This window comes from Panulirus ornatus, chromosome 39, assembly GCF_036320965.1.
Source record: "Panulirus ornatus isolate Po-2019 chromosome 39, ASM3632096v1, whole genome shotgun sequence".
Classification (NCBI taxonomy): domain Eukaryota; kingdom Metazoa; phylum Arthropoda; class Malacostraca; order Decapoda; family Palinuridae; genus Panulirus; species Panulirus ornatus.
Genome location: NC_092262.1, coordinates 11,349,267 through 11,371,709, shown reverse-complemented (window position 1 = coordinate 11,371,709; position 22,443 = coordinate 11,349,267). Strand labels below are relative to the sequence as shown.

General features: G+C 39.5%; 1 protein-coding gene across 1 annotated transcript in view; it reads right to left on the bottom strand.

Moving 5' to 3' along the window:
- pcm (5'-3' exoribonuclease pacman) overlaps positions 1-22,443 on the bottom strand; it is a 57,220-nt gene that overhangs the window by 19,521 nt on the left and 15,256 nt on the right. Inside the window, exons 9-15 of the mRNA XM_071685068.1 lie at positions 21,489-21,656; positions 20,116-20,312; positions 8,632-8,833; positions 6,719-6,839; positions 5,860-6,020; positions 4,441-4,625; positions 439-628 (exon numbers count right to left, since the gene is read on the bottom strand). Coding sequence (XP_071541169.1) covers positions 439-628; positions 4,441-4,625; positions 5,860-6,020; positions 6,719-6,839; positions 8,632-8,833; positions 20,116-20,312; positions 21,489-21,656 — 1,224 coding nt within the window. The remainder of the gene's footprint in view (positions 1-438; positions 629-4,440; positions 4,626-5,859; positions 6,021-6,718; positions 6,840-8,631; positions 8,834-20,115; positions 20,313-21,488; positions 21,657-22,443) is intronic.

Below are 22,443 nucleotides of genomic sequence, written 5' to 3'. Positions count from 1 at the left end.
CAGGCGCTAACTCACTGATGAAGGGAATAGCGCTTATGTGTGAAAAACAATACTAATAATGATGCCACACCTTACCTTCATGCCTCAAGAATCCCTTACATCTTCAAGAGGGCTCCCACATCACTCAGGAGACCACTGTGTGGGGTCACAGATCATAAAGTATGACAATGTTGTATGCCTATATGGGACAGCACAGTGCATTGGGCCAGTAAGTGTTTGAAGTCTTAATTGTGGTACATGCTTTGTAAGCATAAGAGATCTTTTGATATGCTGAAATGGTGTTCATTATGTTGGAACACTGGGTGGTGTCTAGACTAACTCATAAATGTCTAGGGAGTGTAGTTCTGATGGGGTGATGTTTCATAAAATATAAAAATATATAATGAGAGTGATACAGAAAAAACACAAAAAATGTAAGCAGAAAGTATAAACTAGTACCTTAAAGAGTAGGTGTGGTCTCACTTGCATCTTCACAATTTTGGCTCTTACTGAAGATACTTTGTCAACTTCTTCAACAAGCCGTGACACTATGGCTTCTCCCAAGGCCTGCGTTCCACAAGGCTGACGCTGAGCTTTGGCAAAATCTGAATTCTTTAACCAATCAGTAAGCTCTGCAACACGCTCCTTGCTGTCATATGAAATAAATGAAGAGGAAAAGTGGTATCATATAAGGGGACACACATCATATGCATTACTTTAGAATCTGTATTTGCAAAATTAAGCTGCTCTTAACTGTAGGCTGTAACTTCAACTGCCTTATGTAGTCTTGACATGTATCTGAAGTCTATCTGGGCTTTCTAACCATGATAAAAGGAAACATTTCCAAACCAGACACTATTCCTTCAAGCATACCCATTTTTGCTCTCCAAGATAACGTTCTCGCCTTCCACACAATCTTCAACACTCCCAGAACCTTCGCCCCCTCCCCCACCCTGTGACTCACTTCCGCTGCCATGGTTCCATCTGCTGCCAAATCCACTCCCAGATATCTAAAACACTTCACTTCCTCCAGCTTTTCTCCATTCAAACTTACCTTCCAATTAACTTATCCCTTAGCCCTACTGGACCTTGCTCTTATTCACATTTACTCTCAGCTTTCTTCTTTCACACACTTTACCAAACTCATTCACCAGCTTCAGCAGTTTCTCAACCAAATCAGCCACCAGCACTGTATCATCAGCAAACAACAACTGACTCACTTCCCAAGCCCTCTCATCCACAACAGACTGCATACTTGCCCCTCTCTCCAAAACTCTTGCATTCACCTCCCTAACAACCCCATCCATAAACAAATTAAACAACCATGGAGACATCACGCACCCCTGCCGCAAACCGACATTCACCGAGAACCAACCACTTTCCTCTTTCAACTCGTACACATGCCTTATATCCTCGATAAAAACTTTTCATTGCTTCCAGCAACTTGCCTCCCACACCATATACTCTTAATACCTTCCATCAATATAATATATACAGATAGATAAATAAGTATGAAGTCTGTTGGGGATGAGAGAGCTTGGGAAGTGAGCCAGTTGTTGTTCGCTGATGATACAGCGCTGGTGGCTGATTCATGTGAGAAACTGCAGAAGCTGGTGACTGAGTTTGGTAAAGTGTGTGAAAGAAGAAAGTTAAGAGTAAATGTGAATAAGAGCAAGGTTATTAGGTACAGTAGGGTTGAGGGTCAAGTCAATTGGGAGGTAAGTTTGAATGGAGAAAAACTGGAGGAAGTAAAGTGTTTTAGATATCTGGGACTGGATCTGGCAGCGGATGGAACCATGGAAGCGGAAGTGAATCATAGGGTGGGGGAGGGGGCGAAAATCCTGGGAGCCTTGAAGAATGTGTGGAAGTCGAGAACATTATCTTGGAAAGCAAAAATGGCTATGTTTGAAGGAACAGTGGTTCCAACAACAATGTTGTATGGTTGCAAGGCGTGGGCTATGGATAGAGTTGTGCGCAGGAGGGTGGGTGTGCTGGAAATGAGATGTTTGAGGACAATATGTGGTGTGAGGTGGTTTGATCGAGTAAGTAATGTAAGGGTAAGAGAGATGTGTGGAAATAAAAAGAGTATGGTTGAGAGAGCAGAAGAGAGTGTTTTGAAATGGTTTGGGCACATGGAGAGAATGAGCGAAGAAAGATTGACCAAGAGGATATATGTGTCGGAGGTGGAGGGAACGAGAAGAAGTGGGAGACCAAACTGGAGGTGGAAAGATGGAGTGAAAAAGATTTTGAGCGATCGGGGCCTGAGCATGCTGGAGGGTGAAAGGCGGGCAAGGAATAGAGTGAATTGGATCGATGTGGTATACCGGGGTCGACGTGCTGTCAATGGATTGAATCAGGGCATGTGAAGCGTCTGGGGTAAACCATGGAAAGTTCTGTGGGGCCTGGATGTGGAAAGGGAGCTGTGGTTTGGGGCATTATTGCATGACAGCTAGAGACTGAGTGTGAACGAATGGGGCCTTTGTTGTCTTTTCCTAGCGCTACCTCGCACACATGAGGGGGGAGGGGGATGTTATTCCATGTGTGGCGAGGTGGCGATGGGAATGAATAAAGGCAGACAGTGTGAATTGTGTGCATGTGTATATATGTATGTGTTTGTGTGTGTATATATATGTGAACATTGAGATTTATGGGTATGTATATTTGCGTGTACAAAGGCAAAGGGGATAAGAGTGAGTGCTCAAATTACAGAGGTATAAGTTTGTTGAGTATTCCTGGTAAATTATATGGGAGGGTATTGATTGAGAGGGTGAAGGCATGTACAGAGCATCAGATTGGGGAAGAGCAGTGTGGTTTCAGAAGTGGTAGAGGATGTGTGGATCAGGTGTTTGCTTTGAAGAATGTATGTGAGAAATACTTAGAAAAGTAAAAATGGATTTGTATGTAGCATTTATGGATCTGGAGAAGGCATATGATAGAGTTGATAGAGATGCTCTGTGGAAGGTATTAAGAATATATGGTGTGGGAGGAAAGTTGTTAGAAGCAGTGAAAAGTTTTTATCGAGGATGTAAGGCATGTGTACGTGTAGGAAGAGAGGAAAGTGATTGGTTCTCAGTGAATGTAGGTTTGCGGCAGGGGTGTGTGATGTCTCCATGGTTGTTTAATTTGTTTATGGATGGGGTTGTTAGGGAGGTAAATGCAAGAGTTTTGGAGAGAGGGGCAAGTATGAAGTCTGTTGGGGATGAGAGAGCTTGGGAAGTGAGTCAGTTGTTGTTCGCTGATGATACAGCGCTGGTGGCTGATTCATGTGAGAAACTGCAGAAGCTGGTGACTGAGTTTGGTAAAGTGTGTGGAAGAAGAAAGTTAAGAGTAAATGTGAATAAGAGCAAGGTTATTAGGTACAGTAGGGTTGAGGGTCAAGTCAATTGGGAGGTGAGTTTGAATGGAGAAAAACTGGAGGAAGTGAAGTGTTTTAGATATCTGGGAGTGGATCTGGCAGCGGATGGAACCATGGAAGCGGAAGTGGATCATAGGGTGGGGGAGGGGGCGAAAATTCTGGGGGCCTTGAAGAATGTTTGGAAGTCGAGAACATTGTCTCGGAGAGCAAAGGTGGGTATGTTTGAAGGAATAGTGGTTCCAACAATGTTGTATGGTTGCGAGGCGTGGGCTATGGATAGAGTTGTGCGCAGGAGGATGGATGTGCTGGAAATGAGATGTTTGAGGACAATGTGTGGTGTGAGGTGGTTTGATCGAGTGAGTAACGTAAGGGTAAGAGAGATGTGTGGAAATAAAAAGAGCGTGGTTGAGAGAGCAGAAGAGGGTGTTTTGAAGTGGTTTGGGCACATGGAGAGGATGAGTGAGGAAAGATTGACCAAGAGGATATATGTGTCGGAGGTGGAGGGAGCAAGAAGAAGAGGGAGACCAAATTGGAGGTGGAAAGATGGAGTGAAAAAGATTTTGTGTGATCGGGGCCTGAACATGCAGGAGGGTGAAAGGAGGGCAAGGAATAGAGTGAATTGGAGCGATGTGGTATACCGGGGTTGACGTGCTGTCAGTGGATTGAATCAAGGCATGTGAAGCGTCTGGGGTAAACCATGGAAAGCTGTGTAGGTATGTATATTTGCGTGTGTGGACATGTGTATATACATGTGTATGGGGGGGGGTTGGGCCATTTCTTTCGTCTGTTTCCTTGCGCTACCTCGCAAACGCGGGAGACGCGGGAGACAGCGACAAAGTATAAAAAAAAAAAAAAAAAAAAAATATTTGCGTGTGTGGACGTGTATGTATATACAGGTGTATGGGGGTGGGTTGGGCCATTTCTTTTGTCTGTTTCCTTGCACTACCTCGCAAATGCGGGAGACAGCAACAAAGCAAAATAATAAATAAATAGAATGCAAAGATGTGCAGTGGCAATGATTTTAAGAGGATTTTACATACACCTAGAAATTGTACAGCAGAAAATGAGACACAGGATTCAAGTGGAAATAATAACTCCAAACTCACTAATCCTCTCGTGCAAATACTTCATCCTGGAAAAATATGTCCTTCTGTCCAATGTTCACTGCTAGATGCAAAAATATTTCTGGGAATTTCTTTTGATACTCCACAAGAGTTTCAACAGTCTGATCTGAATATAACCATATAGACTTCTCATTCAGCTCCTGGGTTTTGCGACTGTAGCCAGCCACCTGTGAAGTAAAAACAGATTAAGTGTTTTAAATATATTCATGTTCAGCAGTGAAAACAATCTTATAAGTAAAAATAATTTAAACCCAAAGACACAAGTAAACATATTCTTAAGACCTTCTACAAAGAATCTCTATCAACCCTATCACATGCCTTCTCCAGATCCATAAATGCTTCATATAAATCCCTCTGTTTTCTAAGCACTTATTACATGTATTGTTCAAAGTAAACACCTGATCCACACATCCCCTTTGCCTTTGTACAATGGCACTATACATGCATTCTGCCAATCCTCAGGCACTTCACCATGAACCATACTTACAATGAATATCCTTACCAACCAATCAACAACACAGTCATCCCCTTTCTTAATAAATTCAAATGCAATATTATCAAATCCTGCCACCTTGCCGGATTTCATCTTCCGCAAGGCTTTCACCACCTCTTCTCTCTTCACCAAACCACTCTCCCTGACTCTCACTTTGCACACCATCCCAACCAAAACATCATAAATCTGCCAATCTATCATTAAACACATTCAACAATCCTTGAAAAAACTCAATTCATCTCCTCGCTCCGTCACTATCTGTTATCATTTCCCCTTTTGCTCCCTTACCGATGTTCCCATTCATTCTTCTGTCCACTGCACAATATCTATCTCCTTTTAAAAGATCTTTTTATTCTCCCCTAATCTAATTATACTCTCACCCCAACTCTTCTCTTTTTCAACCCCTACACCTTCCTCTTGAACTCCTCCCACTTTCTTTCATACATCCCCCAAACACTTGCACTCCTTCCTTGTAAGTACTGCCCAAACACCTCTCTTTTCTCTTTCACTAACAACTTTACTTCTTCATCCCACCACTCACTACCCTTTCTAATCTGCCCACTTCTGACCTTTCGCATGCCACATGCATCTTTTGCACTTGCCATCACTGCTTCCCTAAATACCTGCCAATCTCATCTTTTGCCATTCTACAATCAATCTCTCATGGCATTTCTTCGCACAAGTCTCCTTTCCAAGCTGACTTACTCTCACCATGCTCTTCTCCCCAGCATCCTCTCCTCTTTTTGGAAAACCTCTACAAATCTTCACCCTTGCCTCCACAAGAGAGTGATCAGACATCCCAACAGCTGCCCCTCTCTGCAAATTTACATTAAGATGTCAAAAGCTAGTTATCCTAACATTCAACAGAAGTAGAAAATATTTCATGTACATTACAACTTCATACAAACCTCCTCATTTCTTTTGTTATCTTTAAGATTGAGCCCTATATTCAACTTGGCTCTGGTTTCATTCTCAGATAAGGTTCCAGAAGGTGGGACTAAGTAAACTGTTCCAGTCAGTCGGGCCAGCAAATGAGATGAGAGGCCAATCCTCTGAGCAGCGATGTAACCTGTTGGAGTGAGTTACCATAGGAGATTACTTATCAAAACAAAGTTGGTTTTGCAATTTGATAAACCTTTCTGAAGCAGTCCTAAGATCTTGGGATATATTCTCTATGGATATTGGGGTTAGGATCTTCTAACCCTCTGCCTATCTGGTCGGGAACACTGGCTCGACTCACCTATCGCTATCCACCTAACTAATTAGCAAGTTTTCTCATTTTGGGTCTATCTTTGGCCAATCAGAGACTGCCAGAGATATGATGTCAATGACCCTCTTGTTCTGAGCCGCAGAGAGCTCACTTATTTGCATCATCATGGGTATCAACCCAAAAGCAGTCACAGTCAGTACAGAGAAAGATTATTTGAAAAAAAAGGAGGGAAGGCAGGGTTAAAAAAGGCCTAGAAATGTATGCATGGGGAGAGAATTGGCTTTTCAAATTTCAAAACAACATTTTTCTCCTATATGTTTTGACCTACATGCATGAAGGAATACCCACATGAAGGAGGAAGATTTTTGAGAATATATCCCATGCTCAAGAGACAAACTGCAAAGGAGAGAGAGAGAGACAGTTTAGCATGTGTGAGGATAAGCACAGGTTCTGTCCCAATACAGTTAAAAAAATTGTACGGTTCTTTACATAACCCATTAATGGAAGAATGTATATGTAGCATAGATTCATAGTCACAAATAATCTTGAAGTCTCACCTGTCATATACTTTTCCACAAGCTGATTTTGTCTTTGCTTCACTACATCAAAATTTGGCTCCAGTGCTACGGTCATAGCCACCCGTATTCGACCTTTGTGACTTGGGTCAATTTCTATTACCTGCAAAATAGAAACAATTAATTTGTAACATTTAGTTACAGAGTGAAAGAGATTCCAGCTTTTTCAATAACAAAGTAATCAATATAATGTCTGCAATAAAATAATGTCCACCTCTGCATAAAAGCATAGCAACACATACAGTCTTCCTAAATTTTTCAGTTACAAACCATCTCAGCATTCTCAGAGTTCAATAGCTCAAAACACTGTTGAAGAATTCTGCTAGCTAGTCTGGCTATTAAAAGCAATGCAAGCAATACTTGCTTATGCTAGGAAGTATGTATGCATCTAGGTGCCAAGCAAGTACACATACATTAACAAATAAATCTATGAAAACAAGAAGAGACAAGTTAAAAAATACAAAGGCCAGGTCTCGTGTGCGGTGTGCATGGGATAGAGTGAACTGGAGCAATGTCATATACAGGGGGGGGGGGGGGGACTTGCTATTAATGGACTGAACTAGAGCATATGAAGAAACCAAAGATATGGAATAACCAAACGTAGGTCTGTAGGGACTGGTTATAATTACTTATTAGTACTATATGGTGAGGGAATTTTACAGTCAGGGGGTATTTCTTACTTCTCAAACATTCCCTAATATCATCTAGCCCCTGAAAGTTATGTATGCTGTATATATTAACAATGTCCTCAGTCATTTTGTTCCAATCATCCACCCTTTTATAAGACCACTTCTTTACATCTTTTAAGCATGTTTCTCGCTTTATTTCATATCCTCTGATTGCTAGGTCCCCAAATTTCTCAAAAATCTGCTGATGGTCCGTCATCAATCAATAAGGGTGTGATCAGGTTCCTTTCACTATTCTCTCTTCCAAGGTGGGAAAACTAATGCCTTAAGTCTTTCCCTCTAACTCAGCTTTCTCTATCTTGTGGTGCCATCTTTGTTACCCTCTCTAGAGCTTCTCTATCAGCTCTTTGTGGTTCTTTAGGTGCAGTGACCAAATCTGATAAACATATTCTAGTTTTGGCCTTATGTAGGATAAAAACAACATGCTAAATATTTCTTTATCCATATACTTGACAGGTATTCTGATATTTGCCAGTAGACAGTTTGTCTTCTTAAATTTTCTTCCAGTATGGGACTCAGGCAACAGGTTATGAATTGGGGGCTGTGGTTTAAGTACATAAAACAAGACAGATATTGAAAGTATGCAAGCAAATGAGTCCAATTCTTCATCTGTTCCTGGCACCACTGTGCTAACATAGGAAATGGTTAATAAGCATGAAAGAAAAATTGAAATTATTCAACTGGTCACAATAGAGAACAAATCACGGAATGCTAGTTACAGAAAACTTAAGTCTGAAATTCACATCTATGTGGGCATACAGATGCATAATCTAGCTTCATCTCTGTATATGACCTAAGAATTGATGAAATGAGCAATCTCACAATGTCAGATCAAAATCTAACATGAGGAAACAATGATCTGTTATAAAAGTTTGGGATATATACAACAAACATAAATATATGTAATTTGGTACCATCTCTTTGAGGACCTCTTCTTTCCACAGATTGTCTATAAATAAATTCAAAATGAAACAGGTATAGAATATATTCATAAGCTGATTACATCCCAACTCTTCAATCAATGTAGGGAAAATGCAACTAGAAACAGATTTCTAACTTAATGAGTTTAGAATTAACTGTAACTAGAAACAGAATTCTTAACGAGTTTAAATGCACTGATTCGGAAAATGTACTACCACATAAATTTTGATTTTCAGATATCAAGAATTAACAAAGCTTAATTATACTCTCATGTATAAATATCCTTACCTCTCCCATGCACCCATAATGAGGTTGTCCCAGCATAAAAACTTTGCTACGTTGAGGGAAATATTCTTGGGCAGTGAGTAGTTGTTTATAGCCAGGGTCATGAACAGCAATATCCTTCACAACTGTCTGATATGCATATGGCTGAACTTCCTTAGACCATTCCTTCTCTAATGACATCTTACCACAAGGGTTTGGCACATATCTGAAAGAGAAAAATCAGTATCATGAGAATGTACATGAATAAAAGTAATGATGAATAACAAATGGTGAAAGTAATAGGGAGGGAAGGTGGAAACTCAAGTCACATAAATTGAGACCCCATTAATTTGTGATGCTTGGGAAAGTGGCCCATATTTACCAACGAAAGTTACAAATTAACTAAAATCAAGGAAATGTTTTATTTTTCACTAATTCAGAATGTTTCCGTTATTCATAAAGTGACTTACACATCTGCTTTCCAGCACCAATGTCAGGTAGCTGCCCTGAGTATGTCTGCAAATTTCTTGTATAATGGCACTAATGCAACCATTTAATTTTCATCTGACAGTAAAAGCTCTTATCTCAAAGTCTGCACTAATGAAAATAGAACTTCAGACTGCCATGACTACTGCTACAATCAAAACTTATGAAGGAATACATTTAATAAAAGTGAAGAAATATGGCACTGTATCTCATACAGTTGTTGTTCGCTGATGATACAGCGCTGGTGGCTGATTCATGTGAGAAACTGCAGAAGCTGGTGACTGAGTTTGGTAAAGTGTGTGGAAGAAGAAAGTTAAGAGTAAATGTGAATAAGAGCAAGGTTATTAGGTACAGTAGGGTTGAGGGTCAAGCCAATTGGGAGGTGAGTTTGAATTGAGAAAAACTGGAGGAAGTGAAGTGTTTTAGATATCTGGGAGTGGATCTGGCAGCGGATGGAACCATGGAAGTGGAAGTGGATCATAGGGTGGGGGAGGGGGCGAAAATTCTGGGGGCCTTGAAGAATGTGTGGAAGTCGAGAACATTATCTCGGAAAGCAAAAATGGGTATGTTTGAAGGAATAGTGGTTCCAACAATGTTGTATGGTTGCGAGGCGTGGGCTATGGATAGAGTTGTGCGCAGGAGGATGGATGTGCTGGAAATGAGATGTTTGAGGACAATGTGTGGTGTGAGGTGGTTTGATCGAGTGAGTAACGTAAGGGTAAGAGAGATGTGTGGAAATAAAAAGAGCGTGGTTGAGAGAGCAGAAGAGGGTGTTTTGAAGTGGTTTGGGCACATGGAGAGAATGAGTGAGGAAAGATTGACCAAGAGGATATATGTGTCGGAGGTGGAGGGAACGAGGAGAAGAGGGAGACCAAATTGGAGGTGGAAAGATGGAGTGAAAAAGATTTTGTGTGATTGGGGCCTGAACATGCAGGAGGGTGAAAGGAGGGCAAGGAATAGAGTGAATTGGAGCGATGTGGTATACCGGGGTTGACGTGCTGTCAGTGGATTGAATCAAGGCATGTGAAGCGTCTGGGGTAAACCATGGAAAGCTGTGTAGGTATGTATATTTGCGTGTGTGGACGTATGTATATACATGTGTATGGGGGGGGGGGGCCATTTCTTTCGTCTGTTTCCTTGCGCTACCTCGCAAACGCGGGAGACAGCGACAAAGTATAATAATAAAAAAAAAAATCTCATACAGACACCCTTCACAATTCCAAAAAAATCTTATGGTTTTCAAAAAAAAAGATAAAAAATATTTTAAACTCTGGGCAATCCTCCAATACTTCACTAAACACAAAATCAAACATAAAATACACAGTAAAAAGACATTTAAAGTACCTGTACACCATAATCATCTTGCTGACAAGACTGATACAGGAAGAATGCATATGTACTCACTGACAAAGAATTAGGGCTGTTGGCATTCTTAAATTTCATGACAGTTCATTCCACTCACCTACTGCCCTGAAACTATACGAGGATTGTCCTCTACAACATACTAACATGGATATCAGTTGCCTCATCTTAGCAAAGATGCAATCAGAGGCCTCAAGAAACAATGCTAGAAACTTGTTTGCAGAGATTTAAAAAACTCAAAAGAGTAGTGGATGACTGGAAGAAGCCAAGTAAAGATATTCCAAGTGCTGACAGTATACAAAAATTTATAAACTTTTGAGACAGAAAAGTTCAATAGACAGGACAACATAAATGCAGCACTCAATATACTGCTTTAGTTAAAAAGCAGTTACAAGAGGAGAGATGCAATGACCAAAATCAAAAGAATAACACAAGACAGACAAAAAATCAGAATAACTGCAGGATGCGATCTATCTAACTACATCTCTGACACCTCTTCTAACTAGTACTCCATTAAGGGGGTGGCCACGGCAGTAGAGTCTCTATAACTAATGGACTCCAGTGCAGCTTCTTAGCCCTTAGTGCCTCAACCTTAACAAGACACTGGCGGAGGGCAACTCTAGTGCATTGTTTGCAGAGGCTCCTACCTAATGTTCCTACTGACTACTACTACCTAATGCTCATACTTACTGTTCCTACCTACTACTTCTAACTAATGTTTCTTCCTAATGTTCCAGCCTAAATGTTCCTACCTACTACTTCTATCAACTACTCCTACCATCATGCCAAAAGGCAGGGCTAGTGCAGTGCTCACTGGAGGGAAATCAAGAGTTATGAAAAATGAGCAGTGTGAGTTAAGTGTTCTCAAGTGTTATGTATGACAGGCACAGACTGTATAACTGCAGACATAATGCCAACAGTGCATGTGTGGGTGAGGCAGGAAGAAAAGACAGCTACCTGGGTCAGATGAGAGCAACTTGACAACCACTGAAGTGCTGACTCACTAGTACATTGTACTGTACTAAAAATTGCAGTATGTATTTATGTCTGCTGAGAAACCTACTTCGTTATTCCCCTCCACTCACATTAGTATTACCTTTATATACTACATTTTGGAAGCTTGTCTTTATAATCGATAAGTGCTATAATTACTGTCAACTGCTGAGCAGCAGGCAAAAAGCATATACTGTGGGGAAAATGTGAACTGCCAAACAACTCACCAAGCACTGCTAGTCATTCAAACGTGTCAGATTAATCATTTAATGAAAATGAAAAACAAATATTGGTACTAATAAGGGTAAATGAAGATAACAGATCATTATGTTTGTCCAGTAAACTTTTTACGGTACTGCATAATACACACACTACTCATACACCACTAGTAACATGACTTTCTGGTATAATCAAGCTACAGGTCTTCTCCATTACTGTGCTGTTTTTAATGATACTGCAAATGTACAACAGCAATCATATATCAAAAAAAAAAGTATCACTGTGGGAGGCAAGGTGCCAATGAAGTGGGTAAAACCTACATCCGTCCTCCTTTCTGACCATGAGCTCCAAACCAATACATCCTCGACACACAATTACTAAGTCATCTTTCTGGTATGATTATACGTATATACACATTGCACTGTTACTGTGCTGGTTTCAACAATATAGCGATTGTAAAATAAAAGAATAAAATTCAAAAATATTAAATTAAATGGCTGATATCACCAAGGCTTCCCTCCAATTCATGCACACTCCTCTGCAATACATCATACACACACAGAACCACTTAGTTGCCTTTCTGGTAAGAATATATAAATGCTTTGTCCTGTAACTGTGCTGTTTTGAGCAGTACAGTAATTACTGAATGGCATAAAAAAACATTATATAATGGCAAGCCAGTGAGGTGAGGGTCAAAGGCTCACACTACATAAACACCACCACCAGAGCGCTGACTTTCTGGTATAATCAAATAATCAAATGGCTGCTTTGCATGGTTTTTAGCGACACAATAGCTGCAAAACTGTAATAAGGAAATATTTACAAGACTAAAGGATTACTATGTTAACTCTGGTATGACTAAATTAATGCTTTTGCACTCTTAATGTCTTATATTCCAAAACACAATAACTGCACAATAATGGAAAGAAAAAGAACAAAAGAAAACACTATCTACAGGTGTATCTGCATTCTTTTGCTGGCAGACTAAATATCAGTATGCAGGAGATTTTTGGGGTGGGTTTCTGGTAAAAATATATAATTTTTTGTGATGGTCTAGCAGAAAATCATTATCTGATTATCTGATTTAAAATTGTCAAAGTTCACACACTTTTCAACATTATTACTAAATTGTCAAATTGACAGGAATAAGAGTGTTAAGAGCTACTTTTACTAAGTTTTCTTTAATTAGTCTTTTTGGCCTGTGGTAAAACTGCACAAGCACATGAAACATGATTCAGTGTTTTACATCCATTATCAATGCTTATCTACATATCTAAAGTCGCACATCAATTCAACAAATTGTAAGGAGTTTTGGGACAAAATCACAAAAAACTGAATGCTATTGATAATACTACCAAATCTTGGTAAGAAAATTCAAACAGTGTTTGGTGTGGACCACATGCACAGTGAGAGTGAACATGGTGTTGAAATCATTATCAAAACCTGAAAAAGATGTTACCAGTTCTTCAGATGCTGGATGCAGATTGACACTCATGGCCTTAATGATCCTGGCAATTGATAGGCCTTTAGCACAAACATCCAACCAACCACAGTGTTTGAAAAAATAATTCTGGCTAGAATGTGTTCATAATCTTAAAGGACTCCCTACAAGATGCACTATAGTGAAAGAAACTGTAAGCCTTGCACTATGAAGCTGAATTTCTGGAGCAAAAGAGTCAGATGTTACAGAAGCTACAGAACCTAAGCTTGAACTTATCCTGGTAACCAAACTGCTGGAGTGGTATCATAAAAGGAGTTTAAGAAAATTTGCAGCTAATCATAAACAGCAATCCTTGCTGAGAGGGGAATTTATAGGTGTCAAGAAGGCTATACGGCTTAACACTCTGCCACTGAGAACTCTTACATGGAGAACCAGATGTGTGAAAAGCAGACAATGTTACTCTGACGCCCTGACACCATCAGCTGCTGAAATTCAGCTGTTGGAAACAGGCAAAATACTCAATGATAGTGAAAGTGTACATTCCCTCAGAGCAGAGATGATGATGATAAAAGATAACACTGCAATGAAGGGAGATGCTTCTTTTACCATAACCTTAACATGCAACCTCGAGCACCACTTTCCACAGTTTCTCAAAAGTACAGCATATGTTTATTAAAATCTTTTTATCCTTTAATAAAATAATACTAGTATATCCCCTCCTAAAGTACTTTCCAAAGAATGAAAAGGGAAAGGAGCCAAGCAAGGATTTTTTCCCTTTATGGCTATTCTGGATGCTACCTCACTTATGCAGGAAAAAGTGAACAAGTATGGAAGGAAAGCAGTCTATTATGTCAATATTCAATTAATTGTTAATTTCAAAAAATGTCTTAAGATGTAATCTTATTTTGTTTTGGGGAAAACATTTTGTCTCTAGAGATGTACTTCTGATTTTAAACAGAAGTAAATGGGAAAATGGGTTTCATATTAGGAAATTTTGAGTTATGGACTACTTCTAAAGAATGCAACCCTTCCTTATCTCAAGAGATACGCTTAACTGTAAGGCAAAAGAGGATAAAAAGTGGCACTGGTGTTCAACAGTTATGGAGACTTTTTCTATGGTCACCCCCTTGAGGGAGTTCCCAAAGGCAACAGGAATCAGAAATATAAATAGACAGATAAGCTTATCTGACACAGACATGATGTAGAATTCTTAATTTTTATCTATTTGTTTGCAATACTGACTTTTTTGCATGACTTATTTGGAACTCCAAAAAATTTCATTTATTTGTAATATCACAAAGTTTTTCATTCCTCTTAACAAACAGACTTGTTTAATTAAGCCAAGCTATGAAATAATAGTTATTAATTTAACAGGGGTACAATGTCTTGGGAATGATGGTGAAACACTGATCTGGAAATTGAATTTCACAAGAGGAATACCTTTATTTTTTTAAAAAGACATAAATATGTAAACTCTCACTATATAATAATTCTATATACTTTATCATCTTTCCAACTTCAGCATCTGAAAAAAATCAAAATTGGTCTAATTTTCATATAATTGATATCAAAATGTCAAGAATAATTTCTTGAAACCAGAGTCTACCATCTACAGAAAAACTCCAAAGAGTATTCCATGGTTTAATTTTTTTCACGCATATTCACCATTTCCCGTGTTAGCTAGGTAGCGTTTAGAACAGAGGACTGAACCTAAGAGGGAAAATCTTCACTAGGCCACCTTCTCTGTTCCTTCTTTTGGAAAAGTAAAAACTGAAAGGGAGGATTTCCAAAGCCCTGCTCCCTCCCCTTTGAGTCACCTTCTACAGCAAGCAGGAAATACATGGGAAGAATTCTTTCTTCCCTATCCCCAGGGATAATTCTATCACTGTATCTATGTTGGATCTGGCCACAGACACTGCATTGCCGCACTTATACCTCACTAATCTAATTCATTCTATGCAACGTATACTTCTCTCCCTACTGCATGTCCTACCCCTACCCCCTATAATCCATCCATCCATCTCCTTCTCAGTCTTCTTGGAACAATTAACAATATATCAGCATCTCTATACAAAGACCCAATGGAGAAAGACACAAAGACTGAAGAAAACATCAAAAACCTAGGAGCTACAGTAAAAGATAGCACTGTCAAGCCATATCATAAGTGGTATGAAAGTGAAAAATTTCACAAGACAGAAAACTAAAGATGAAAATGTTCAACACATACATAAGAAGCAAAACTGAATACTGCTGACTTGTATGGTTAACAAACAAATTGATAAAAATGTCACAGAAAAAATTCAAAGGCAAAAAGAGTATGGAGAATATGAATTATCATGAAAGAATTCAAACTCTGGAGCCTAAAAAGGAATGCATACATGAAAATCTAAGCATGGCAGCAACTAGCAAGCATTAAAATGTGTCCATCTATCCATAACTCTGATGCCCATTCCCTCAGGAAATTCCCTCAAGAGAGTGGCCACAACAGAACACAGCTGGTGAATTCCAGTGCCACTTCTTAGCCTTTAGTGCCTCACCCTTAACAGAAAACTGGCAGGGGGCAATTCTAGCACAGTGTTTCCTGAGGCTCTTACCTAATGTTCCTACAGAACTACATAACGTTCCAACCAATTACTTCTGCCTACTTTTTACTTCTACCAAATGTTTCTACATAATGCTCCTACCTAATGTCCCTACCTACTACTTCTACCTATTGCTCCTACTATATGGCAGAAGGCATGGCTAGTGCACGATGTTCATCTTAGAAAAACTAGAGTTAAGAGGAATGAGCTGTGTGAGTTAAGTGTTGTCAAGTGTTATGTGTGACAACAAGAGATTGTATGTTTGTGGACAGAATGCCAGCAGTTCACATGTGGGTGAGGCAGAAAGAAGAGATAGCTACCTGGGTCAGATGAGTATAACTTGATGACCACTTAAGTGCTGGCTAACTATGCAGCTGTCACTAACCCTCCTAATACCCAGGCAGGTCATACTAGTATTATACCTCCCTAGATGGTGGATGCCTACCTATCATAAGTTTTCTCTAGATCCATAAATGCCCTACACAATTCACTCTTTCTCCAAATGCTTCTTGCATACACCTGGTCCTGATACACTTTATCTCCCTCAAAAGTCACACTGCTCCTCCCTAAACAGCTCATCTGTGCAAGCCACCACCCTCTCAATCCCTGCTCTTCCATACACCTTATCAGGTACACTCAACAGAATTGTACCTCTGTAATTCAAATATCAACTTTTGATCCCTTTGCCTTCATACAAGGGCACTATACAAGCATTCTATCTACCCTCAAGCCCCTTACCCTGGGCCATAAGAGCGTTGAGCTGCTTGATCATCTAATTAACAACAGTTCCAACATCTTATTCGAGAAACACAGCTGAATTCCCATCAACTATTAATGCTTTACCACACTTCATCTGACACAAGACTTTCACTACCACACTATCTGCAATGACAAACTTTTTGTATACCATCTCGTCCCAAGCACACTACTTTCACCTCCCTATCATCTAACACATTAAGCAGTTCTTCAAAATATACAAATATCAATAAATAAAATCCTGCAAATTATCTATGCTCTGAGGAACAGCTTTATTTGGTCAATGTGAAAAATGCCTGGAATATACCTTAGCAGCTTGCCTCTTCACTGCAAAAGATGAACTTTAGGAATGCAATGAGCTTTAAGTCTAGACTGAATAAGTTACAAACAGCGAGGTAAATTTTTGATCAGGTCACTCTGGGTAAGGTAGGACAGGGGAAGTTAGCAACCACTTACAATTTTCTTGATCATAATGATCTTACCAAAGACCAATTCTTTGTAAACACGGCAAGTAGAAAACATGAAAGGTTAGCAAGGAGTGAGACACACAAAGTATCAGGAGGGATGCGACGAAACATTTAATTCAGCAACAGATTAACAATGACAAGGAAGAGGATTAGCAGAGATAAAGTGAATGTTGAAAGTAATGGAAAATATGAAAATCTACATGACAGAAATGATATATTAAGAGAAAGGGCCCCCATAAGCACAGAGCTTTTCCCCATACTTACTTACTTACTTTACTTTCCTGCCCCAGGAACCCCTTCTATGGAGCTCCTGCAGTGCACAGGATGCTGGCCACGTCCACTGGACGAGATCACAGATCAAGAAGTGTGATGAATGTCTGTCTGTGTGAGATGAAAGCAGGAATATTAAGGAGTAAATAGTAAGGGCTCACACTGAAAGTTACATCTTGAGCATTATGGGTCCTGTGAAATGCTGAATCTGTGTTTGTAGAGGTACAGAGATGAGTAACAGTCAGGATGAAAATGAGAAAGTGTCACTAATACTTGTCTAGAGACTAAAGTTCAGATGGGTGGGTGTATAAAAGGTGGGAAAGAATCTAAGACTGGGTTAGGAAAGCAGCTCTCTAATGTATGTTTGTGACTGCCAGTGATTGATCTAAGAACCTTACTTTCTGTGGTTTGCAGTTCGTATGCCTACTTCTGACAAGGTGGATGACTAGGAAGACAAAGCTTGGTTTAGAGAGGGGCAGATAAACTGTCTGTAGAGGATACTTGGGGATTCTTTTCCTTATCCAAAGCTGGTGCTACTAGGTGTTCCAAGGACATTTTGTTACTCTTGGGCTTTGTTGATGTCTGAGGTGTTGGGGAATAAATGCCACGCGTGTGTCATTTGAGACACCCAGTATTGTTGGAATTCTATAAAATGGAAGCAGTTGACCATTAAGGGTAATGTGAGGGTGCAGGATGGGCTTGTGTGGAATTCAGCGGGGATGCGGACATTTTGCTCTGAGTGAGCCAGTATTCTGATTCTGCGATGTAATGATGTAAGTGAGTTGTTTCCTTTCACAGTATGATCACTATTAGTGTGTTATCAGGTGAAAGTTTTACACTTGCATTGCCCCATCTCTTACCTTTGTGTATAAGGATCATGTCCATATTTCTATGTATGTATCCATACACACACACACACACACACATGCACAGCCCAGCCTAAGACAGGTTCCCATTCATCGACCAACCCCAAGGAAAGAATGAAGAGCTGGGTTGGATGGGGGCCAACTACCACACCCAGGATTCGAAACCAAGCAAGTCCAACCCCACGCTGGCCCATGCTGAATGTGGTCAGTAACAGTAACCACCATACCTCAAGGGAGGTCATGCAGGAAGAGATCAAAGAGGGCTGGAGAATGAACACAACATATAAATCTTAAAGCTGTATACCATAGAATGTTCCAGAGATGGGGTTCTATGAATCTAAAACTTCCTCCCCACACAGCACTAATAGGTAAACACATATGCCACTCCTCTTCTTAATCTATGTAAATGAAATCCAGAATGATATGCATGCAGATGATGCCAAGGTCAAGAGGGAAGTGAAGAAGGACGAATAAAGCAAAGAAAGGAGGAACAAAGAAACTTTGAAATGAATCATGAGAGAAACACAAGAAAAAATCCAAAATTTTCCATAAATTCATTAAGAGTTAATCATACGTTACAGAGCCACTAATTAGGATAAGAGATTAAAAGGGAGGAACTGCAAATGATGATGTAAAGATAAGTGAACTGAATAACAAATTCAAATGTCTTCTCACACTGGAAGACAATGTAGCCCAAACATCAGTATCATGGAATGAAGAGGAGTTTATGGAAAACAATGAAATACCTAGATATTAACAAATACTATATAAGGTCTTAACTCATAAAAGGCTCATGGTCCTGATGAAATTCTAATGTATGTGCTGATGATGTCTGCAGATACACTAGAAAAACCCCTTGAAATGATGTTCAAAGATATCACTTGGAAATGGCAAAGTTCTATAGCCGTGGAAAATGGTAAATGTGATAATTGTCTATAAGAGATAAGACAGAAAAGAAGCACTGAACTACAGACTGATCATCTGACTAGTGTAGTCTATAAAGTTCTGGAGAAGATAACCAGGAAGCAAATGGATGACTTTCTAACTCAGGAGAAATTACTGAAGTGTGAGACAGCATAGCTTAGGGAAAGGATAGGTGTCATGAGTAATGAACCTCTTGGTTTTCCATACAAAAGTGAGCTCTGTCTTGGACAAAATGAAAGACTGGATGGATTGTTTGAAGCACAAAGGGTAAAGAGAGAAAGTCTAGAGGAGAGCAACAAAGATGGTACCAAAATTTAAGGAGTTACAGGAAAAGGCAAAAGGCTTTATATCAAAATGAAATTTAGCAAGAAACCTGTAAAAATGATGATGTAAAATTGTACTTTTACAGTAAAAAGCAGAAGAAGGATGGAATATGATGACAGAACATGGTGGTAAACAGCATACAGAAATATAAGAACTTGTATGATGATGTTCATGAGATAGAGCCCCATAAGAGTAAAATTCTTTACCCATACAGCACAAATAGGTAATCACAAAAACCTAAGACAAAAAAGGTCCAGAAGGAAGCAAAAAAGATGGTACTAGAATTCAGAGGGCTGAGTGACCAGGAAGGGCTTAAGGCCTTAAATCTGCATATCATGGATGAGAGAACAGTGAGGGATGCATGATCACAACCTTAAAGTTTTTTAAAAGAGAACAGTGAAGATAATGAACAATTCTTCATGAGATATAGGGATAAAACAATCAGAGGGCATAACTTGAAATCAAGAAAGAAATTTGAGAAGGAAGATGAAAAGAAATACTTTTGTAGTATTAGTGGTGGATGAAAGGAACAGAATGACTGAAAGCATGGTTAATTCAGATGGTCGACAAAATCTATGAATTTATATGAGGGAGAACGTTCATGAAATGGGGCCCCATAAATGTAAAACTCCCTCCTGGAACAGCACAAATAAGTATTTACAAGTAGGCAATGACACAAACACACATTTGCATACAAACAAATGATGCACACGAAAATATATTCTACCATACATATGAAAATTCTTTGACTCCTGACAACCTTTTGCTAAATACAAAGCAGTTTGCTAATGATATGAAACTTTTACAAGATATCTTACTTTCTGCCAGCAATTGGTGCAGCATAAACTAAGATACTGGTTTTGCCAACTTCAACTCCCCAGCGGTCATGATATTGGGAGATAACATTGTTTCTTGATTGAAAGAATGCTTCTTTTGCATACCCTTTCACTTCATGTGTTTGCACTTCTCCTCTTGTCAGGACATACCGCTCTTTTCCATCACTTACAGCTTCTACCTGGAAATTCAGGGGGTCTCAATTCTCTTTGTTAACAAACATATCCAATTATCATTTTAAGATCTTCCTATTCTATTCCACCAATAATTCCCTCAGTATGATCCTGAGAAGCAAGTTTTTTTGTTTGAATAATATTAGCTGCCTCACTGAAGCAGGGGATAAAGATACTGTTTTTCGGTGGGGAATGGGTAGCAACAGGAACGGATGAAGGCAAGCAAGTATGAATATGTACAAGTGTATGTATGTAATGTCTGCATGTGTATGTACATAATGTCTGCATATGTGAGTGTATATGTTGATATGTATATGTGTGTATGAGGGCGTTTATGCACATATATATGTGTGTATATGAGTGGATGGGCCATTCTTCATCTGTTTCCTGGTGCTACCTTGCTGATGCGGGAAACACTGATCACGTATAAAATTATAATAATAATAATAATAATAATAATAATAATAATAATGCAGATACAGGGGGTGGCAATGATGTTTCCTATGGGGCAGGGTGGTGCTGGGAGTGGATGAAGGTGAGCAAATATGAACATGCACATACGTATATATGCGTATGTATGTATATATGTATATGTATGTATATGTGCGTATGATATATGAATGGATGGGTCTTTCTTCGTCGGTTTCCTGGCACTACCTCGCTAATGTGGTCACCCAACTTTATCCATAAAAATATTCTTTAGCTGAACCTGACTCCAAATTTCTCTAGAATCATCAACCGAAATAATGTTAGCCCCAGTCAATTCTCTCTCCTACTTGGATCTGTTTCTTTCCCTAGTACCATGTGCCGTACTACTATACACCTTCTTGACCTACCTAACTTCTGCCAAATGTTCTACGTGATTATCATCCCGAAACATTTTCATTGAACTAGCACCTTTCTAAAAATTTCTTCACATCAAATGTTCTTTCCACATCTACATTCTTCCCTCTACCTATCTTCCCATTTTCAACCATACTATACAAGGTATCCGCCATGCATTACTCATTATGCAAGTACTATATACAATCCTCTATATCACTCTCTTGAGATCTCTTTCCTCACCAAGGTCTTTCTCATTTTTTTCTCTATGCCAATGACCCACCCAAAATCAAAGTACATACCTTCTATAGGAACAACAATAAAAAAAAAAAATCAAATAAAAGAATGGCACAGGATCTTACCTTTGCTTCAAGTAGGTGGGGCCAGGATACAAATACAACCTTTCCAAGTAACTTGTTTGCCACATCCTTCAGATCTGGATCTTCCTCAAGTTCTGTAACATCAAGGATGAGATTCTCACCCCGACTGTTGTGTTGAAACACTCTCACTTCTTCCTTTGCAATATGAAACTGTAGGAAAGGACAAAACAGTCTTGGAAATTTGTAAACACTGAATTCTTTTGATGTATCTGAAAAGAAATATGCATTGTATCTTTTTCTTTTTTTTTTTTTTTTTGCTTTGTCGCTGTCTCCCGCGTTTGCGAGGTAGCGCAAGGAAACAGACGAAAGAAATGGCCCAACCCACCCCCATACACATGTATATACATACGTCCACACACGCAAATATACATACCTACACAGCTTTCCATGGTTTACCCCAGACGCTTCACATGCCCTGATTCAACCCACTGACAGCACGTCAACCCCAGTATACCACATCGATCCAATTCACTCTATTCCTTGCCCTCCTTTCACCCTCCTGCATGTTCAGGCCCCGATCACACAAAATCTTTTTCACTCCATCTTTCCACCTCCAATTTGGTCTCCCACTTCTCCTCGTTCCTCCACCTCCGACACATATATCCTCTTGGTCAATCTTTCCTCACTCATTCTCTCCATGTGCCCAAACCATTTCAAAACACCCTCTTCTGCTCTCTCAACCACACTCTTTTTATTTCCACACATCTCTCTTACCCTTACGTTACTTACTCGATCAAACCACCTCACACCACACATTGTATCTAAGTTAACTTATCCCTGGGGATAGGGGAGAAAGAATACTTCCCACGTATTCCCTGTGTGTCGTAGAAGGCGACTAAAAGAGGAGGGAGCAGGGGGCTGGAAATCCTCCCCCTCCATTTCTAATTTTCCAAAAAATGAACAAAGAAGAGGGTCGTGAGGATATTTTCTCTAAAGC